The sequence below is a fragment of the Talpa europaea genome (assembly GCF_964194135.1).
Source record: "Talpa europaea genome assembly, chromosome: 3".
NCBI lineage: Eukaryota > Metazoa > Chordata > Mammalia > Eulipotyphla > Talpidae > Talpa > Talpa europaea.
In genome coordinates this window covers 91,914,500-91,929,865 of record NC_140069.1, presented here as the reverse complement: position 1 = coordinate 91,929,865, position 15,366 = coordinate 91,914,500, and the positions used below count along the sequence as shown (strand labels likewise).

At 34.9% G+C, this 15,366-nt stretch overlaps 1 protein-coding gene across 1 annotated transcript in view; it reads right to left on the bottom strand.

The window, feature by feature from the left end:
- Window positions 1–7,122: 7,122 nt before the first annotated feature.
- The window catches only part of LRRC72 (leucine rich repeat containing 72), a gene marked incomplete at both ends in the record, with an annotated part of 45,536 nt that continues 37,292 nt past the window's right edge, over window positions 7,123–15,366 (bottom strand). Inside the window, 4 exons of the mRNA XM_084230588.1 lie at window positions 7,123–7,288; window positions 8,214–8,241; window positions 13,437–13,589; window positions 14,511–14,600. Coding sequence (XP_084086714.1) covers window positions 7,123–7,288; window positions 8,214–8,241; window positions 13,437–13,589; window positions 14,511–14,600 — 437 coding nt within the window. The remainder of the gene's footprint in view (window positions 7,289–8,213; window positions 8,242–13,436; window positions 13,590–14,510; window positions 14,601–15,366) is intronic.

Genomic DNA, 15,366 nt, shown 5'->3' with positions numbered 1-15,366 from the left:
AAGCAAGCGCAAGCGCCAGCAGATGGTCCTCACCTTGTCAGTAGCTGGAGAACTCATGTGACTCATTGCCTAGTGACACTGCATGGCACTGTGGCAGAATTCCACATTTCACAGAATAAATGCTTTCAAGCAAAGCTCTGTATAAAACACCCTAATTTCCTAGTGATTTCTGTCCTGTAATTGGATAGATATTCCTAGGGAACATTTTTTATTTCAAAATACAGAAGAAACATTTCATTGCCTTTCAGAGACCAGATTCCCAGCAGTTGTTCTCAAAAAAATAAATCTCCTTTAAAAGGAAATGCATCTAAGGAGCTAAAGGGCAAGCAGAATAGGTGTAGGAGAGGAGCTTTTTTGGGCAAAAAAAATTTCTAGCCACAGAAATGGGCAGTTAAAAGAATTCTGACTTACATGTGAGTAAAATGCATTATAAATATCATTCACAGTAGTGAAGTTCTATTTAGTAGGAAGCAATGAAATGAAGAAAAGCTGTATGTTAAAGGTAAAGCATCTTTGCCATAGTCCAGCTCTAATTTTCTGTAACAATTATCCTGAACATTCTGAATTCTGTGTAGTTCCTGCAATGATGTTTTATCTAAAGTATTAATACCTTCAGAAATGCTAAATCTCTCAGAAGGAACTAAGACATAACCAGAATTATTGCAGCATGTGCATTAAGATGATGTTTCATGAAATTTTTGATTAAATAGTGGCTGAACATACTGTGTCTACAATTCCTGTAAATCTAATTCATGTGCCATATTCCACTTGAAAGGCTCACTTTTATCTCCTGTAAGCTTTTTGGTAACTCTTCCTGTCAAGATACTGATTTATAACCATCATTTATAGATGTTCTGGCATCCAGTTTTAATGTCCACAGTATTTAAACAGAAGAGTATGATATCTGAAGAATGCTGTGTTCCAAAGTAACTTGTCTTGATTGTAAAATAAATTGTGCCTATGCTATAACCAGCTCATATCTTGTTTAATAGTTTATTGCTGTCAGTGGGTTGCAAATACTAGAGAGGTATTAGAGAACTTAAAAAATCATCAGAAACTTAACAAATATTGATGAACAAAGTAACAATTTTATAATTATTTTAATACATACAATTACAAATCAAAATGACTGGAGTTCTTACCATACTTTATCAAATTCACATCTTGCTGGTTCACCTCTTCCTTTCACTTAGTTCCCTCTCAGCTCCAATACATACATCTTCTGCAGATCCTTTATCATGCTGCTTTATGAAGACTTCATTTGAGTAAATTCGATATTAAGGGTTATTAACTGGATAAGGAATTCAGTGGACAGGTTTTGTCCAAAGTTATAAATCACAACAAGCATTCATCAAGGTTCCTCATTTATCTTTGTGCAATGAAATCATCCTCCCAGGCTGCTCTCTCCCACAAATATGTTTTTTATCAGAGTTCTCTGAATTTTAATTATTTTTTGTTTTTGTCATTCTGTATTCTTTGTGTTATTCTGTAGTATTATAATGTGTTTGAATACCATGGAGGGTTGTGAAAAAGCAACAGAAAATAGGAAAATCAAGATATATGATCTGTAGAGGAAATTTTCCCCTTCATTGAAGTGAATGCTAATATGAATCAGAACTCTAACACAACAATAACTGGCATAAATAGCAACTTCTAAATGAGACAACAAAGCCTACAGATATAAACCAGGTCAATATCAAAGTGTTCCACAGATACATATCAGGGAGGCGAGGGTGGGCATAAAATGGGGTTTAAGAGAAAATGAGGCTCGTTCTCATTATGATCCCTTCCTTTGTCATAGTTTAAAATTTAGACATTTTTTTCCATTGTAATATTACCAAAATTATCTAAATCCCAATTATTTTCTTTTCTGCCATGTTGAATTATTTTCCATATGCTATCAAAATTTTTTTCTCAAACAAAAATAAGACCTAAAGGATTAGAATAGTCTTACTTTCTATATTATATATATTATACCTAGTGCTGATGAAACAGAATATTAAATTGGTCAGTGAGTTTATAAGGAAATTGGATTCATGCATTTAGATTCAGTAGATGATAAAATTGGAATTTCTTTTATCTCTGAGTTATTTAGTATTCACAGCAACCCTATGAATTACTTTATTTTTATTCCCATAGCACAGATGAGGAAGTTATAGTTTAAAGAGGTCAACTAACTTACCCAAAAGTGCAGTACTGGGACTCAGTGAGGGCTGGAATTTCAACTACTACATTGTATGTAGTATATTGCCATCACCGTACCATCTCTGCAGACATAAGATAGTTCTTAGAGCTCTGATTAAAATCACTATTTTACAGGATGTCGTGGATATTCTCAGGCCTTAAAAAGGTGACTGATTTTAGTCACCCCTCACGTATATGAGTTTAACTAGCACTGGACACTAAAGTAGATATTTACAGTGTTTTTATCTTTTCAGGATCCCATCTCCACTGATACTAAAGCAAATCACTGCCCCTCTTAAGTGGGAATCTCCACCTCTTCCAGTTCAGGTAGTTTTATGTTTGTTGCCAGTAGTAATGATCTGCTTTTGTGGCACTAGGCCAATCAAAGTGCTTCCCAGAGCCTGAAGAGGGGAGATTTTATGTTTCTCCCTTGAGAAACAAATCCATTCAAAAAATAAATACATCTAAATAAAGCTCAGTGGAAAATGAAGGCATATCATTTAAATTTTTGAGATTCAAATGCTCAGAAAAATATAAAATGGAAGTTTTGAATTAGATTGTAGTTATTTTGGTTATAAAGGAAACCACCTACACTAGGTGTTTTTGCATCTCTACCATATTTATTTGGGAAAAACACATATGCTTGAAATTATAGGGATTATCACATATGGATGTAAACTCTGATAATAAATTTTCTTTTGATAGATGAGAGAAACCCAAGATCTTATTTTAGTAAAAAACTAATTCCTTCTTCACATAATTATTTCAGGAGATATTTTTCCCCAAAAAAGGTAGCTGTAACCTAGTTCAGAGAACTTGTTTTCTTTATCATTCGAGAACAAAATTCTGGGTTTACAAGTAGATTAAGGCATCTTTTTAAATGGCGACATAATTTTTCTAGAATAAATCTGGTAGCTATGTAGTTGACCAATTACTCGCCCACTCATAAACTCATACAAAACTTAACTCAAGATGATGAAATGTGAATAAAATGATCACTGTCAGAAGAAACCATGAGAGAAATTTTTTTTTTTAAGATTTATTTATTTATACAAGAACCGGGATACAGACCAGATGCGCGGGAGGGTGAGAGGATTCACCAGAGACAGAGCAGGGAACTGACTGAAATACACTGCTGAGGGAGCAGTGGGCGAGACAGGAGAGGTCTGCCGCACCATGTGGGACCCTCGCTGGCCGGCTGGAATCGAACCGGGGCTGCAGCGGCTGCAGACAGCCTCTCATCGATGCGCTCAGCCGCCTGCGCCAATAGGGGAGGCCCCATGAGAAAATTCTTAATGATTTTGGCATGAAGAAGGCCTTCCTAAATATACTAAACCCAGAAGCCACAAAAGGGGCCACATCTAGCTAAGTTTAAAAAAGAATCAGAATAAACAAAAATTACGTGACTACTTCTTCTGGGAAGATGGAGTAGACATAATTTTTCCCTATTCCTTCCACTAAGTAAAAATAAAAATCCTGGACATTACATATAAACATCAGAAGACTAAGACAGAGGAAAAAGGCAGACTATGGGATCTAGGGAATGATACATGGGTTCTTCTCTAGGTTTTCATTTTGCCTCATATCTGGGAGTTGGAGCTGAAAAAGTTGGCAACATGCAAACATTAAAGCTACAGAAAAAAAAAAAAAGGTCCAACAAAACCCTGCCAGTCTGCTGGCTTCCCTCTGAATTTTAGACTCAAGACTGCAACATCAACTCATATCTGAACTTCTAGCCTTCCCCAGCATACCCTACATATTCTGGTCTCCCCAGCTTTCACAATTGCATAAGCCAATTCCTTAAAGTAAATCTCTCTCTTTAGCTCTCTCTCTTGGTCTCTTCATATCTATATATCCACTTGGTTCTGTTTCTCTGGAGTCCTGACTCCATGTGCCTTAGTTTGGGCTGCCGTAAGAAATTAGCATGAACTCGGGTGGCTTAAACAATAAACATTTGTTTCTCACCCTATGGACGTTAGAAGTTGGAGACCAGGGTGACAGCATGGTAGAGTTCTTGGTTTGCTCTCTGCCTGACTTGTCCTCATATGACAGAAAGAGGACAAACTACCTTTTCGACCACTTATCGGGGTACTAATCCCCTTCATGAGGGTTCTACCCTCAGGATCTAATTAACTCCCCAAAGCCTCACCTCCAAATACCATCACATTGGAATTAGATTTCACATTCAGTCTATAACTCCAGGTTTTGTACTTCAGAGGCACAAAAGCTCTTAGGATGAGAGTAACTATTAGCCACCTTATACTGAGCACCTACTTTGAGAAAGCTACTCTGCCTAACACTTTACAACAGAATCCTTCAGACTGGGATAGCCATGATTATTTTTTTAAATAAGAGGAAATAAAAGTGTGAAGAGGTTAACTCTTTTTCCAAATAAAACAACTAGTAAGTGGAAGAGGTAAGATAGGTATTTGATTCCAGAGCCCTAGCTTTTAGCACCTCCCTGTATACCAACTTTAAGTTTCCTTGTCACAAGATCTCCTGACTGATGCTGAAATAAATGTGTTTCTCTTGAACCAATGTGAATAGGTCTCTTGTTTAAAACAAAGAACTTATGAAAACACCCTCTCAGTTTTGTGTTCCATTTTGGTGAAGTTTTAGGTTGCTTAAGTAAGGATCATGTCTTATATTCTTTGTTTCTCCAAAAATGATTTCTAATCACAGCTTACTCAGTATGCCTTCATTTAACTTAAATAAAAATAACCAGTATTGAGTAGTATCTTTTAAAGTAAGTTTTTCCTTATACAGATGAGACTTACTTCCATTAATTTTCTTAAAAAGAGAATAAGTAAAATTTGCTAACCATATTTTGGTAATTAGAATGTCTTTCATTCCTTTTGGTGATTATGGGATTAAAATTAAAATGTGGTGTCATATTTTAATGGTTAGTGTTTAACCTGGAGATTACTATATCCCATCCTTAACATACACAATCTAATAAAAATTAACACCGCTTATGCAAGTTACAGGCCACCTTAAACTTGATCCAAACTATACCATTTCCATCATGAATTGTTGCCGTGCCCACCCAACATTATTGCTTGATGGGTTTGACAATACCCAGCTCTCATCGAATAGCTTCAGTCAATGGTTAATTGATGGTCAGACTCTCAGTACTAGGCTGGATCAGCAGGTGTCTAGAACTGCTATTTGGATGATGACTAGTTCCATCATGCAGAAGGTATGGCTATTCAAGAACCCTTGGAGATGTGCTATGACTCCCCTTTCAGAGCTTGTCACTTTACAAGGCATCCTTACCTACCACAAATTCTTCTAGCACTGTGGAATATGAAGGCTTATAGTATTATTTATCTATTGCTGTGTAGCACGGTGCCCCCAAATTTATCAGCTTTAAGTATCAATAAGTATTATCTTACATAGCTCTGTAAGCCAGAAATCCAGTAGAGGCTTAATTGGGTGGTTTTGGTGTTGGATTTCTGACAAGTGTATGGAAAACTTTCAGCAGGGCTGCAGTCATTTGAAGGTTTAAGTGCATCTGGAGAATCTGCTTGCAGCATGAGTCACTCACATGATTGTTGGCAGAAGGCCTTAGTTCTTCCGTGACTTTTGGAAGGAGGTCTCAGTTCACCACAGTTCACCTCTAGGACCTCTCTAGAGGGCTGCCTAAGTGACAACATGGCAAGGCAATGGATTACTGCAGAATACATGATCCAGGAGACAGTGAGAGAACATTTTGATTCTTTCAGTGATCTAATCGTGAAAGCAACACACCATCCCTCTTGCCCTGATACCAACCACTTACCCACATCAATGCCAAACTCTCTGCTTTTTATTTGCCCCAGCCACAGACTTCTCCCAAGGGCTGTATATGAATTTTCACACTCAATACTGCACAGAATCACAAGTTCCCACAGGTGAAAGGAGGCTATAGATTCTCAGTGAATTTTCACGCCTCCCTGGACACTCATATCTTGCTTGTTCTGATTTTAGTTCTACTTCTACAGTGTGTCTCTGTCATGCATCTGTGTTAGAGTGTGATCCTGTCTTAAGTATTATCAGATAGAGGAAAACATCACTCTGCTTTTTGATCTAGTTCTTTAGCTTAATTGGGAAAATTAGCAATGCATTTGAGTGTCTAGTTTTGTCTTGGCAACTACTAAAAATTTTCTGCTTCCTCATTCCTTAGCAGCAGGCTTCTGGTTAAGTGAAGCTCAGATCACTAGCCCACACAATGGCTTCCAATGGCAAGAATAAAAAACAGTAGACTGGATAAACCTTGGAAGAGTTACACAATCACTTAGGATGGGGATATATTCTAAGAAATGGGTTATTAGGTAATTTTGTCATATGAACATCAGGTGCACTTACACGAACCTAGGAGGTATAGCCTACTACCTATCTAAGGGACCACTGTCCTACAAGTGGTCCATTGTTGACCAAAATCATCTTTAAGAGATACATGACTATAGTCACATAGTGGAATACTATGCAGTAATGACAGTCATAGAATTTTTGCTACTAGCTACAACATGAGTAAATTTTACAATGTTGAGTAAAAGAAAAAAGACAAAATAATTCTACTTCCATGATTCCATTTATAAAACACACAATTTATGGTTTTCAGGACAGTGATTACTTTTGAAGGGCAGTTACTGGTAACAGGGCTGGTAACAGGAATGAAGAGGCTGTTACAGTGCTGGAGACGCTGTTTCTAGCTCCAGGATGTCAGTTACACAAACATCTTAATTTTTTGAAAATTTGTTGAGCTGAACAATTAAGATTTCTGTACATTTCTGGATGTTTTACTTGAACAAAAACTTCACATAAAATATAGGGATATTTTTCATTATTGGTGTTTCTGTTTCAATTCAAATAATACAATAAATATATAACATGCTAAATTACAGGGACTTTTAATTTACTGCTGAAAACCACTAGGATTTCTAAAAATACCAGAGGTTATCTCAGTGTAATTGTGAGCATTTGAGTACGTTTTGTTTCTTCTTCTTCAAGGTATTTTTCCTCTCTTGTTGGAACCGTGTCCCAATTCAGAGAGGTAATTGTCATCATTGATCTCTTCATAGACCTTACAAAAACAGCATCTTCTGGGTCATCAAACAAAGTTCTGCAAAAAATGCAAATAAAGTCAAGAAAAATCAGTTAGACCAAAACGAATTTTTAATTTAAATGGATCACAGCCAAATATTTTTATGCTATCTGTAGTATAAAACCCACTAACTGATAAGTTTTGGGCTCTAATGACAAATGGCTTTTAGAATTAAGTAACTCAATTTTTATTGTATGTATTGTTTATTTGAAAAATAAAGTACTTAAACATTTGGGATTGACTAGTACACTTTAGGTCTCATACATTCAAACACTCATGTTTTGAAAGCATTGTTAAATGTTAAATGAGATGTTTAAAATATTTATTATGTTAAAATATTTATATATTATGCATATTAGTAACTTAAGCACATTGTATTGGAAAGTTATTATTTCTCTACATTGTGTTATATTTTATAAAAGTGCTTGGGAATGATATTTATCAATGCTGAATTCAAAGAAAAAATTCATAAGTGCAAAATTAAAAAAAAATGATGATTTTCAAATTCATCAATATTCATGATTTGAAATGTTTTTCATTAACTTAGTGAAGTATTTGCTTCTGAAAATGTAAATTCCAGTGAGCATAAAATGTTAATTTACATAGTAATTACTCTCACTGAAATATTTATGGGAACAGAAAATAAGGACCCTCATTTGTAATGGCTAATAATGCATAAATTTTATTTTTTATGCATTAAATCACCCGTTCATTTATTTTAGGTTATAGTATAATTTTAAGGACCTAAAAATGTCAAATTTGAATTTGACATAGAATAAGAATAAGCTTCTATTCACTTTCACAGAAAGACAGCAATTTTTACCATCTATTGAATAGCTAGTCATATTTTAACTCATTAAAATGTATTTTGGGAAATAGGCATAACTTAGGGGTCAACACAATTATGAAGTAATTGGATTAAAAAAGTTTAAAAATCACTTACTTATCTACATTATTCGCAAATGTAAAATCTGAAAAAAAAGTATTTCTAAGTTAGTATTTCAAATGTTTTAAATAAGGGAAGAGTGCTATAGAGGAAAATCCTAGAACCTGAACTGTTTTACATATATTAGTTCAATCCATCAAAACTACCTTGAGAACTATAACCCTGAACTGTAAACTTTCTTTAAACATAGTGCCTTAGATTTTGAGGCAAATTCTGATGTACTGAGAATATATCTCTCAAAACTGAGAACAGAAAATTTAATCAATGCAGTTACTAGTGGAATCCAAATGGGAATTTTTATAATTAAGATACTGAGTTTCATATGCAAAAACTGATCCATTTTTCTTTCAGATAGTCACTTGCATCTATAAAAGGGCTAATAGGAGAAATATTTAGCGCCATTTAGACCATTTGCATTCTTGGCATTAACTTCAAAGAAATAGAATAAACAAGTGCTAGGTCATAAGAATCTACATCTTCCTTAGTTTTGGAGCTCAAAGGCTAGCCCTCAAAGCCTGGATTTCTTATGGTATCTTCCAGAGACTGTCACTGCTTTGTTTATTCCCTTCCAGAAGGCCTAAAGCCAGACAAGAGATGAAATGTACCAGCACCTGTTGGGCCACCAAAGCCCACAATATAAGCTCTTGCCAATCCACGAGCAGCAGGGAGCACACAGCCTCTGCCTCAGGAGAGGAGTTCATGGAGTCCTTCCCTTTACAGAAGGCTGACCCAAGTCTCCCATGACCCTAGTGATCACTCCACACTTTCTTTTTCTACACTTTCTAACTAAAACAACATTCATACTGCTTATAAAGAACATAAATAAGTTGTAAAAAGTGAAATCTCCCTTTCACCTTTTCAATTCCTTTTATTGCTATTAATGAGTTTTGTGTTTGCTTTTAGTCTCCTATGTGCCTACAACTGTGCACTCAACTATACACAGATTTGCTGACAAAGTTCTAATATTGTCATTACTTAGCATTATATTACTCTGATTTTTTAACATTTAAAATTATAGATTTTATATGCAGTAATTCATACTGTATGAATGTGCCATAACAATATTTTCCTAAGAATGACTTTAGATTATATCCCTTTCAATATTTCAATGAGCAACATTATGCATATATCTTTGTTAATGTGTGCAAATGCTTCTGAAGATGAGAAACTTCAATTGTTAAATTGAATGGTATGCACATTTTCTTGGTTAATGGATATTGCCATATGGTTTTCCAAGAAAGTTTGAGCCAAATAAGATTCTGAGGAATCAATATATGAGTTGTATTCTTTCTTCCCTCTCTCATCATCACCAACCTTATTTTGATTTCTGCTTTTCTGCTGAATGAAAGTGTTATCTCATTATTTTAATTTGCATTTATTTGCTCACTGGTGAGGCTGATCATTAGGCATCACATTTAGTTCCTTCTACAAAGGTTTTGTCCATAGCCTTGTCAGATTTCTATTTGGGGTTTTCCCAGTTGATTTGTGGGAATACTTTTCTTTTTCCTTCCCAAGCATTATTTTTCTTTAATTTTTTTTAAATTGGGTAACAGTGGTTTGCAACATTATTTGTATTTTGGAAGAATAGGATCCCATCCCCTTCAGGTGTAACTTCAGGTGTCACCAAAGCACCCACTGTCCTCCACCATAGTGACACCATCCAGTATTTGCCTTTCTCCTTCTAGTTTATTTCACTTAGCATAATCCCTTCCATCTCCATCCATGTTGCCACAAATGACAGTTTATCTTTTTTGATTACTCAGTAATATTCTATTATGTAGATATACACCACATATTCTTGATCCACTCATCTATTTTTGGGTACTTAGTTTATTTCCTTAGCTTGCTATTATACATAGAGCTACAATGAACATGGGAATGTAAGTTTCCTTTCAAATCGACTTTTTTGTATTCTTTGGGTAGATATCTAGGAGTCGTATTGCTTTTGTTTCTACATCATATTTTTTTATTTTTATGTAGATAAATCTATCAACATTTTCTCCAACTGAGGTTTGTGGAAGACTTTGATTAGCTTTCTTCACCTCAGGTTTACAAAAGTTTTTTTTTTTTTCAGTACTCTTCAGTTTATATACATTTAGATAGTCTCTTTGCAATTGATGTCTCCCTGAGAAAACAATCTTAGATTATCTCTTTGGCAAAACTCCAGGGGCACCCAGTCATTGTTTTCTGTGTAAATGGTATCCACTGGAGTCATACAACATGGTAGCTCTTCTGACTGCTGATTTTTGCCTTTACAAATCCTTCTGAATGCACAGCTTTCTCAAATGTGAGCCCTTCTCCAGGCCTCACATTGAGTTTTGGGTCCTATCTGAGTCTTCACACACAAGTACACTTGACATTTGCTTTCTTGGGCATGCCTGGTGCCATTGCTCCTACAGTCAGAGATGTCTTCAACGTCAAGCTTCCAGAGTCTTTGATTTCCCAGGTCAAAACTTTGAATGTTCGGTTTTCTCTGGATTATGTCCTGTTGCCTTTCACCTGGATTGACTGTGGTGAACTGCCATTTGTTGACTTGTCTGCCTGCTTTTCCTTTTTGGTTTTTCTCTCCTCTCTTCTTTAGTGGCATGTATCTCAGTTACCAGGCTCAAGTTTTGCAGTGTTTGTTGTGAGAGAACAATAAAGGATTACAGAAGCAAAATGTAATATTATAATATTCTTATAATACTACAGTAGTCTTACAGGCATTCTCAAGTAGGGTTTTTTTTTCAATAAGATAATTGAGAGCCCTAAATGTGCATGCCACAATTAGATTTATAACAAAACAAGTATAGAAACTATCAAACCATAATGGACAACTTTGAAATGCAATAAAATATTGTCTATTGTTTCTGCCTCTGATTTTATTTTTGGAGGTTTGACAAGGAAAGCAAGAAAGAGATTTAAAAGGATAACAGTAAAAGGATTCTTTCAGTAATTTGGTTACACAAAAGAAATGTAAAGCACTAAAGATAACGATCAGCTATCCTCATACACCAGTAACACTTATAGTCCTGAAAAACAGATTCAGAGTCGGAGTGGCCTTATGTTGCTTGTAAATCGGTACATTAGCTTCTTTTGAGAGTAGAGATTTTCTAATCAATGATTCCTACCAGTGTGACTTATTCCAGTAATCCTATAATATTCAGTTTGGGCATCAACTCTTACATGAAGTAAAAGAAAAACTAAGGAAGTGGCTGACTAGTAGAACTATTGTATGTATCATGCACATGTTTGTATCGGATCAAGTCTTGGAATGTTTTATATACTAAGCTCATAATAGCCAGCAGAAGATATTGTCTCCATTTTGAAAATCAGAATGCTGAAGCAAATTATACACAAAATAAAACTTCTAATTACTAGAAGAGCTGGTGGTGTTCAAACCTGGGGAAATCTAGTCCCATTCTATGCTCTTGTCTCTGTGCTGGTTATCCTCTAACTGGAGTGTTTGTTAAAATCACCTGAAAAATTTGTTAATTTTTCATATTCCTAGTCCCTACCCTTGAATTTCTAGTTTCAAAAATCTTGTTTGGGCAGGAATTTTCATTTGTAATAAGCTCCTAAGTGATACTGTTGTTGCTGCTTGTTTGGGGACCATACTTTGAAAACCACTGCCTTACACAGTACTCTTGCATCTAAAACTTGTCCTACAGACATTATTTGCATTCTATGGGACACACAGGGGATAAAAGAAGTTAAATGAGTCTTGTGGAAACAATCATTCAAATAGAGGAATTTAAAAAGTCACGAAACAAATTTGGGTATCTATTCTAAATTAAAAAAAAAAAAAAAAACAACTACAGAGCCAAAACAGCCAAATGTAAATATCAACCTTGACTACATTCTGGTTTGGAGAAGCAGCAATAGAAGTCATCTTGAAACAACTAGGGAAATTTGAAAAACATAAATTATTTTTATTAGACATGATAATGGCACTGTGGTTATATAGAGGAATGTCCTTATTTTCAATAATCTAATCTTGTAGAAGTGAAGTGTTGTATGTCTCCTATTGAAACATTTAAGTGGTCAGCAATATTTTGATATTTTTGAGTTACATCATGGTTGGAGATGACCAGTGAGAGGTAACTAGAAGATTCTAAGGATGCCTGCCTTTCTGGAATAGAGGGAAAGCTTTCTATATGGAGGATGATGACTAAGGCCGTGTATTTTTAAATTTAAAAAGGAACATATAAATATTTATTATTATATATTTCTGCTTTCTATGTAAGAAAAATTTCATAATAAAAAATGGAGGAAAAGTATTTTGTCCTCATTTTTCTTCTTTTGCTCATTTTTGAATAATTCTTGAATAAGCACTGCCTCCTGATATCCATAATTGCAGTTGCGAAGTTTGCTGTAAACCTATAAGGTATTCTTTTGTGGGTAATCTACATTTACTCTCTGCTTCAAGACCATTTTACTTTGGTGTGTATTTTGTTATTATGTGTCTTTTATGTTTCAGATTAATTGTGGTGAATCTAAGGTTCATTTTCAAATGAATGTTGTTTATTTGGCAAAACGTTAGTAGGAAAAGACTTATTTTGTCTTTGCATCTTTTCCATCCTCCCTTGCCCTTGTGATGCCTAGTGGCACAGCTGCTTTCATTGTAACCTTAAAGCACACTAGGAATAGCAGAACAAAAGACAGATGTATGGAACTGATGATGTCATTGAACTTTACACCCTATCGCTGTACTGTTTGTTGTGTGAGAACAATAAACCACTATTTACATAAGCCACTATGGCTGGATTTCTGTTTCAGACAAGGAATTAAACTCTAACTAGTGAAACATCACTGAAGGTATTTAAGTTATGCTTATATATAACTACCATGTATGTGAGCACAACCAAATGTTAGTAGTGCTTATTTCTGGGTGAAGAAATTGCAGATGATCCCTAATACTCTCAATATTTTTCTATACAGTAAAAAACTTAAAGCCTTATTTCATGAAGTTGTCCTGTGATAGTGGCAGAAATAAAAACTGCAGCTTATTTACTGAGCCCTTTATACTAAGATAAGGACTTAAATGTATGATCTCATTGTTCTCACATTACCTCACTTTACACAAATATGAGGATTTCATATTCACTTTAGTTTAATTAGAAAATATTAACCTCATGGTAAAAGTACTTAGCTTATTGTAAATAGCAGTTACTATTATTATAACCAAATTGCTCAAAAGTTTGAGGCATTTTCATTTAATTTTTTTTCTTTTCAAAATACCTGAAGGTACTCTCTGGGCTGTTTCTTTCTTAAATGGTGATTTAGGATTCCACGATGCATCTACTTTTCCTCTGAATGCTATTGATTGCATAACATGAGCCTTTCTATGGTTAAAAATAGTAATCATTGATCTTCTTTCTTTTTCTGTGACTTCTGATAAATGCAAAAAGTGATGTTATTGAATAGTATTATCAATAGATGTACAGAATGATTCAAAATAGGATTAAACACTTTAAAAACACCTTTAACTGTGTTGTATGTGAACATTTGTCAAAACTAATTTGTAAAGATACTATCACAGTTATTTCCATAATCCTACAAGTGCTCAATATATGCTCTCCATGTCACAAGGCATAGACCAATCCTAATGCATCCCAGACACCTCCTAACATGACCATGGATGATTGAAATCATAACTCTGATACAGCTCTTCATTTCCTCAAGGTTATGAGAAGCGGTATGAGCATACGGTTTTGATATATCCTCATAAGAAGTTACTCAGTAACACATTTTTAAGAATGTTCAAACCTGTAGAGATAGAAAGGTAAGAAGATAGAGGTATTAAAGCACCTCAAAAAAAAGATAATGTAATGCATGAGGGTTTTTTAAAGACTTATATATCAATATGGTAGTTTATCTTGATTGACTAAAGATGCATTCATAATTATGTTATCATTGATTATACAAGTTTTTATATATTTACAGAATTTCAAAGAATATGACTTTCAAAACTCAAATAGCACTAAAATGATTTAGTCCAATTTTTTTCATTTTTGAATTAAGAAACAAAGGTGCCAAAGGGTAAGTGATTTGGCATCCAACACATGCATGTAAAAACCAGGACCAGAAGGATACTTTCCTCATGGTCAGTTGGAAGCTCTTTCCAATAAAGTGGTTAAGAGATATGACTTCCTGAACTAGGGCAGATTTTGAATAGCAAAACTTTTAAGAATGAATAATTTTAAAACTTTCATTTGCAAAGGCAATTATTTTCAAAGAGATCCAGCATTTTTAAACCACAGAGTTAGAAGACTGTCTCTCAAATACTTCTTTGCAAGAAAGAGAGATCCTTACGATTTCGATCAAGCAACTCTATCCCTGGAAGGTGGTAGATTACATATAAACGGTACAGGTTATATTGGCACAAAGGGTTCTGATAGAGACCTGCAAAGGAAGAATCCCAATTAAAATGTCATATTTCAAAATTAGCTTCATTTGCCACTTAATAAAATATGGGAACTGCAAGATTTATATAAAACAAGAAAATGCAAAGCTCTATTTCACTGACCAACTGTTGGCCTCACTAAAGCCTTACTAATTTGGAGAAACACTAAATTTTTCCTATTGGTTAAATTCATTCATTCAATAAATGTTTTCTGGGCACTTTCTATCTACTAGGAACTGTGTTAGGTGTCGGGGACATATCGTTGATACAAATTTGCCACAACTGAGAACAATTTCCACATGTCCATATCAAAGTATTTGTTTACTTGGGTTCAGTTCTTCTCATCTCACAAGTCACCAGGGTGATTATGTGGAGATGGACAGAGATGCCACACACTGCTCTAATGCTGTCTGCTTACTCCACTGCACACCATTGCATGTAGTTCAGAATATGTAGCTAACAGTAGCAGCTTCAGATGTCATCAGGAGCAAAGCAGGCAGATACAGATCTTCTATCTTGCCTATTTCTGGTCAGAAACTTGTGGCTCCGACTTCCTTGTGCACAGATGCTAAGATGACTGAACACTGCTCTCTCCTCCATGGCTGGAGGTGGGAAACATGTTAATGAAGTAGAGTTCCTGGCTTCTCATCCACATCCCTTCGGCAACAGCATGCAGTCACTTTTTAAAACCTTCAACCAGAAGTTGTGAGGGCTTTCTTTTCAAGGAAAAGGTATTTTCCTTTATTCTGGTTAGATAATATTAAA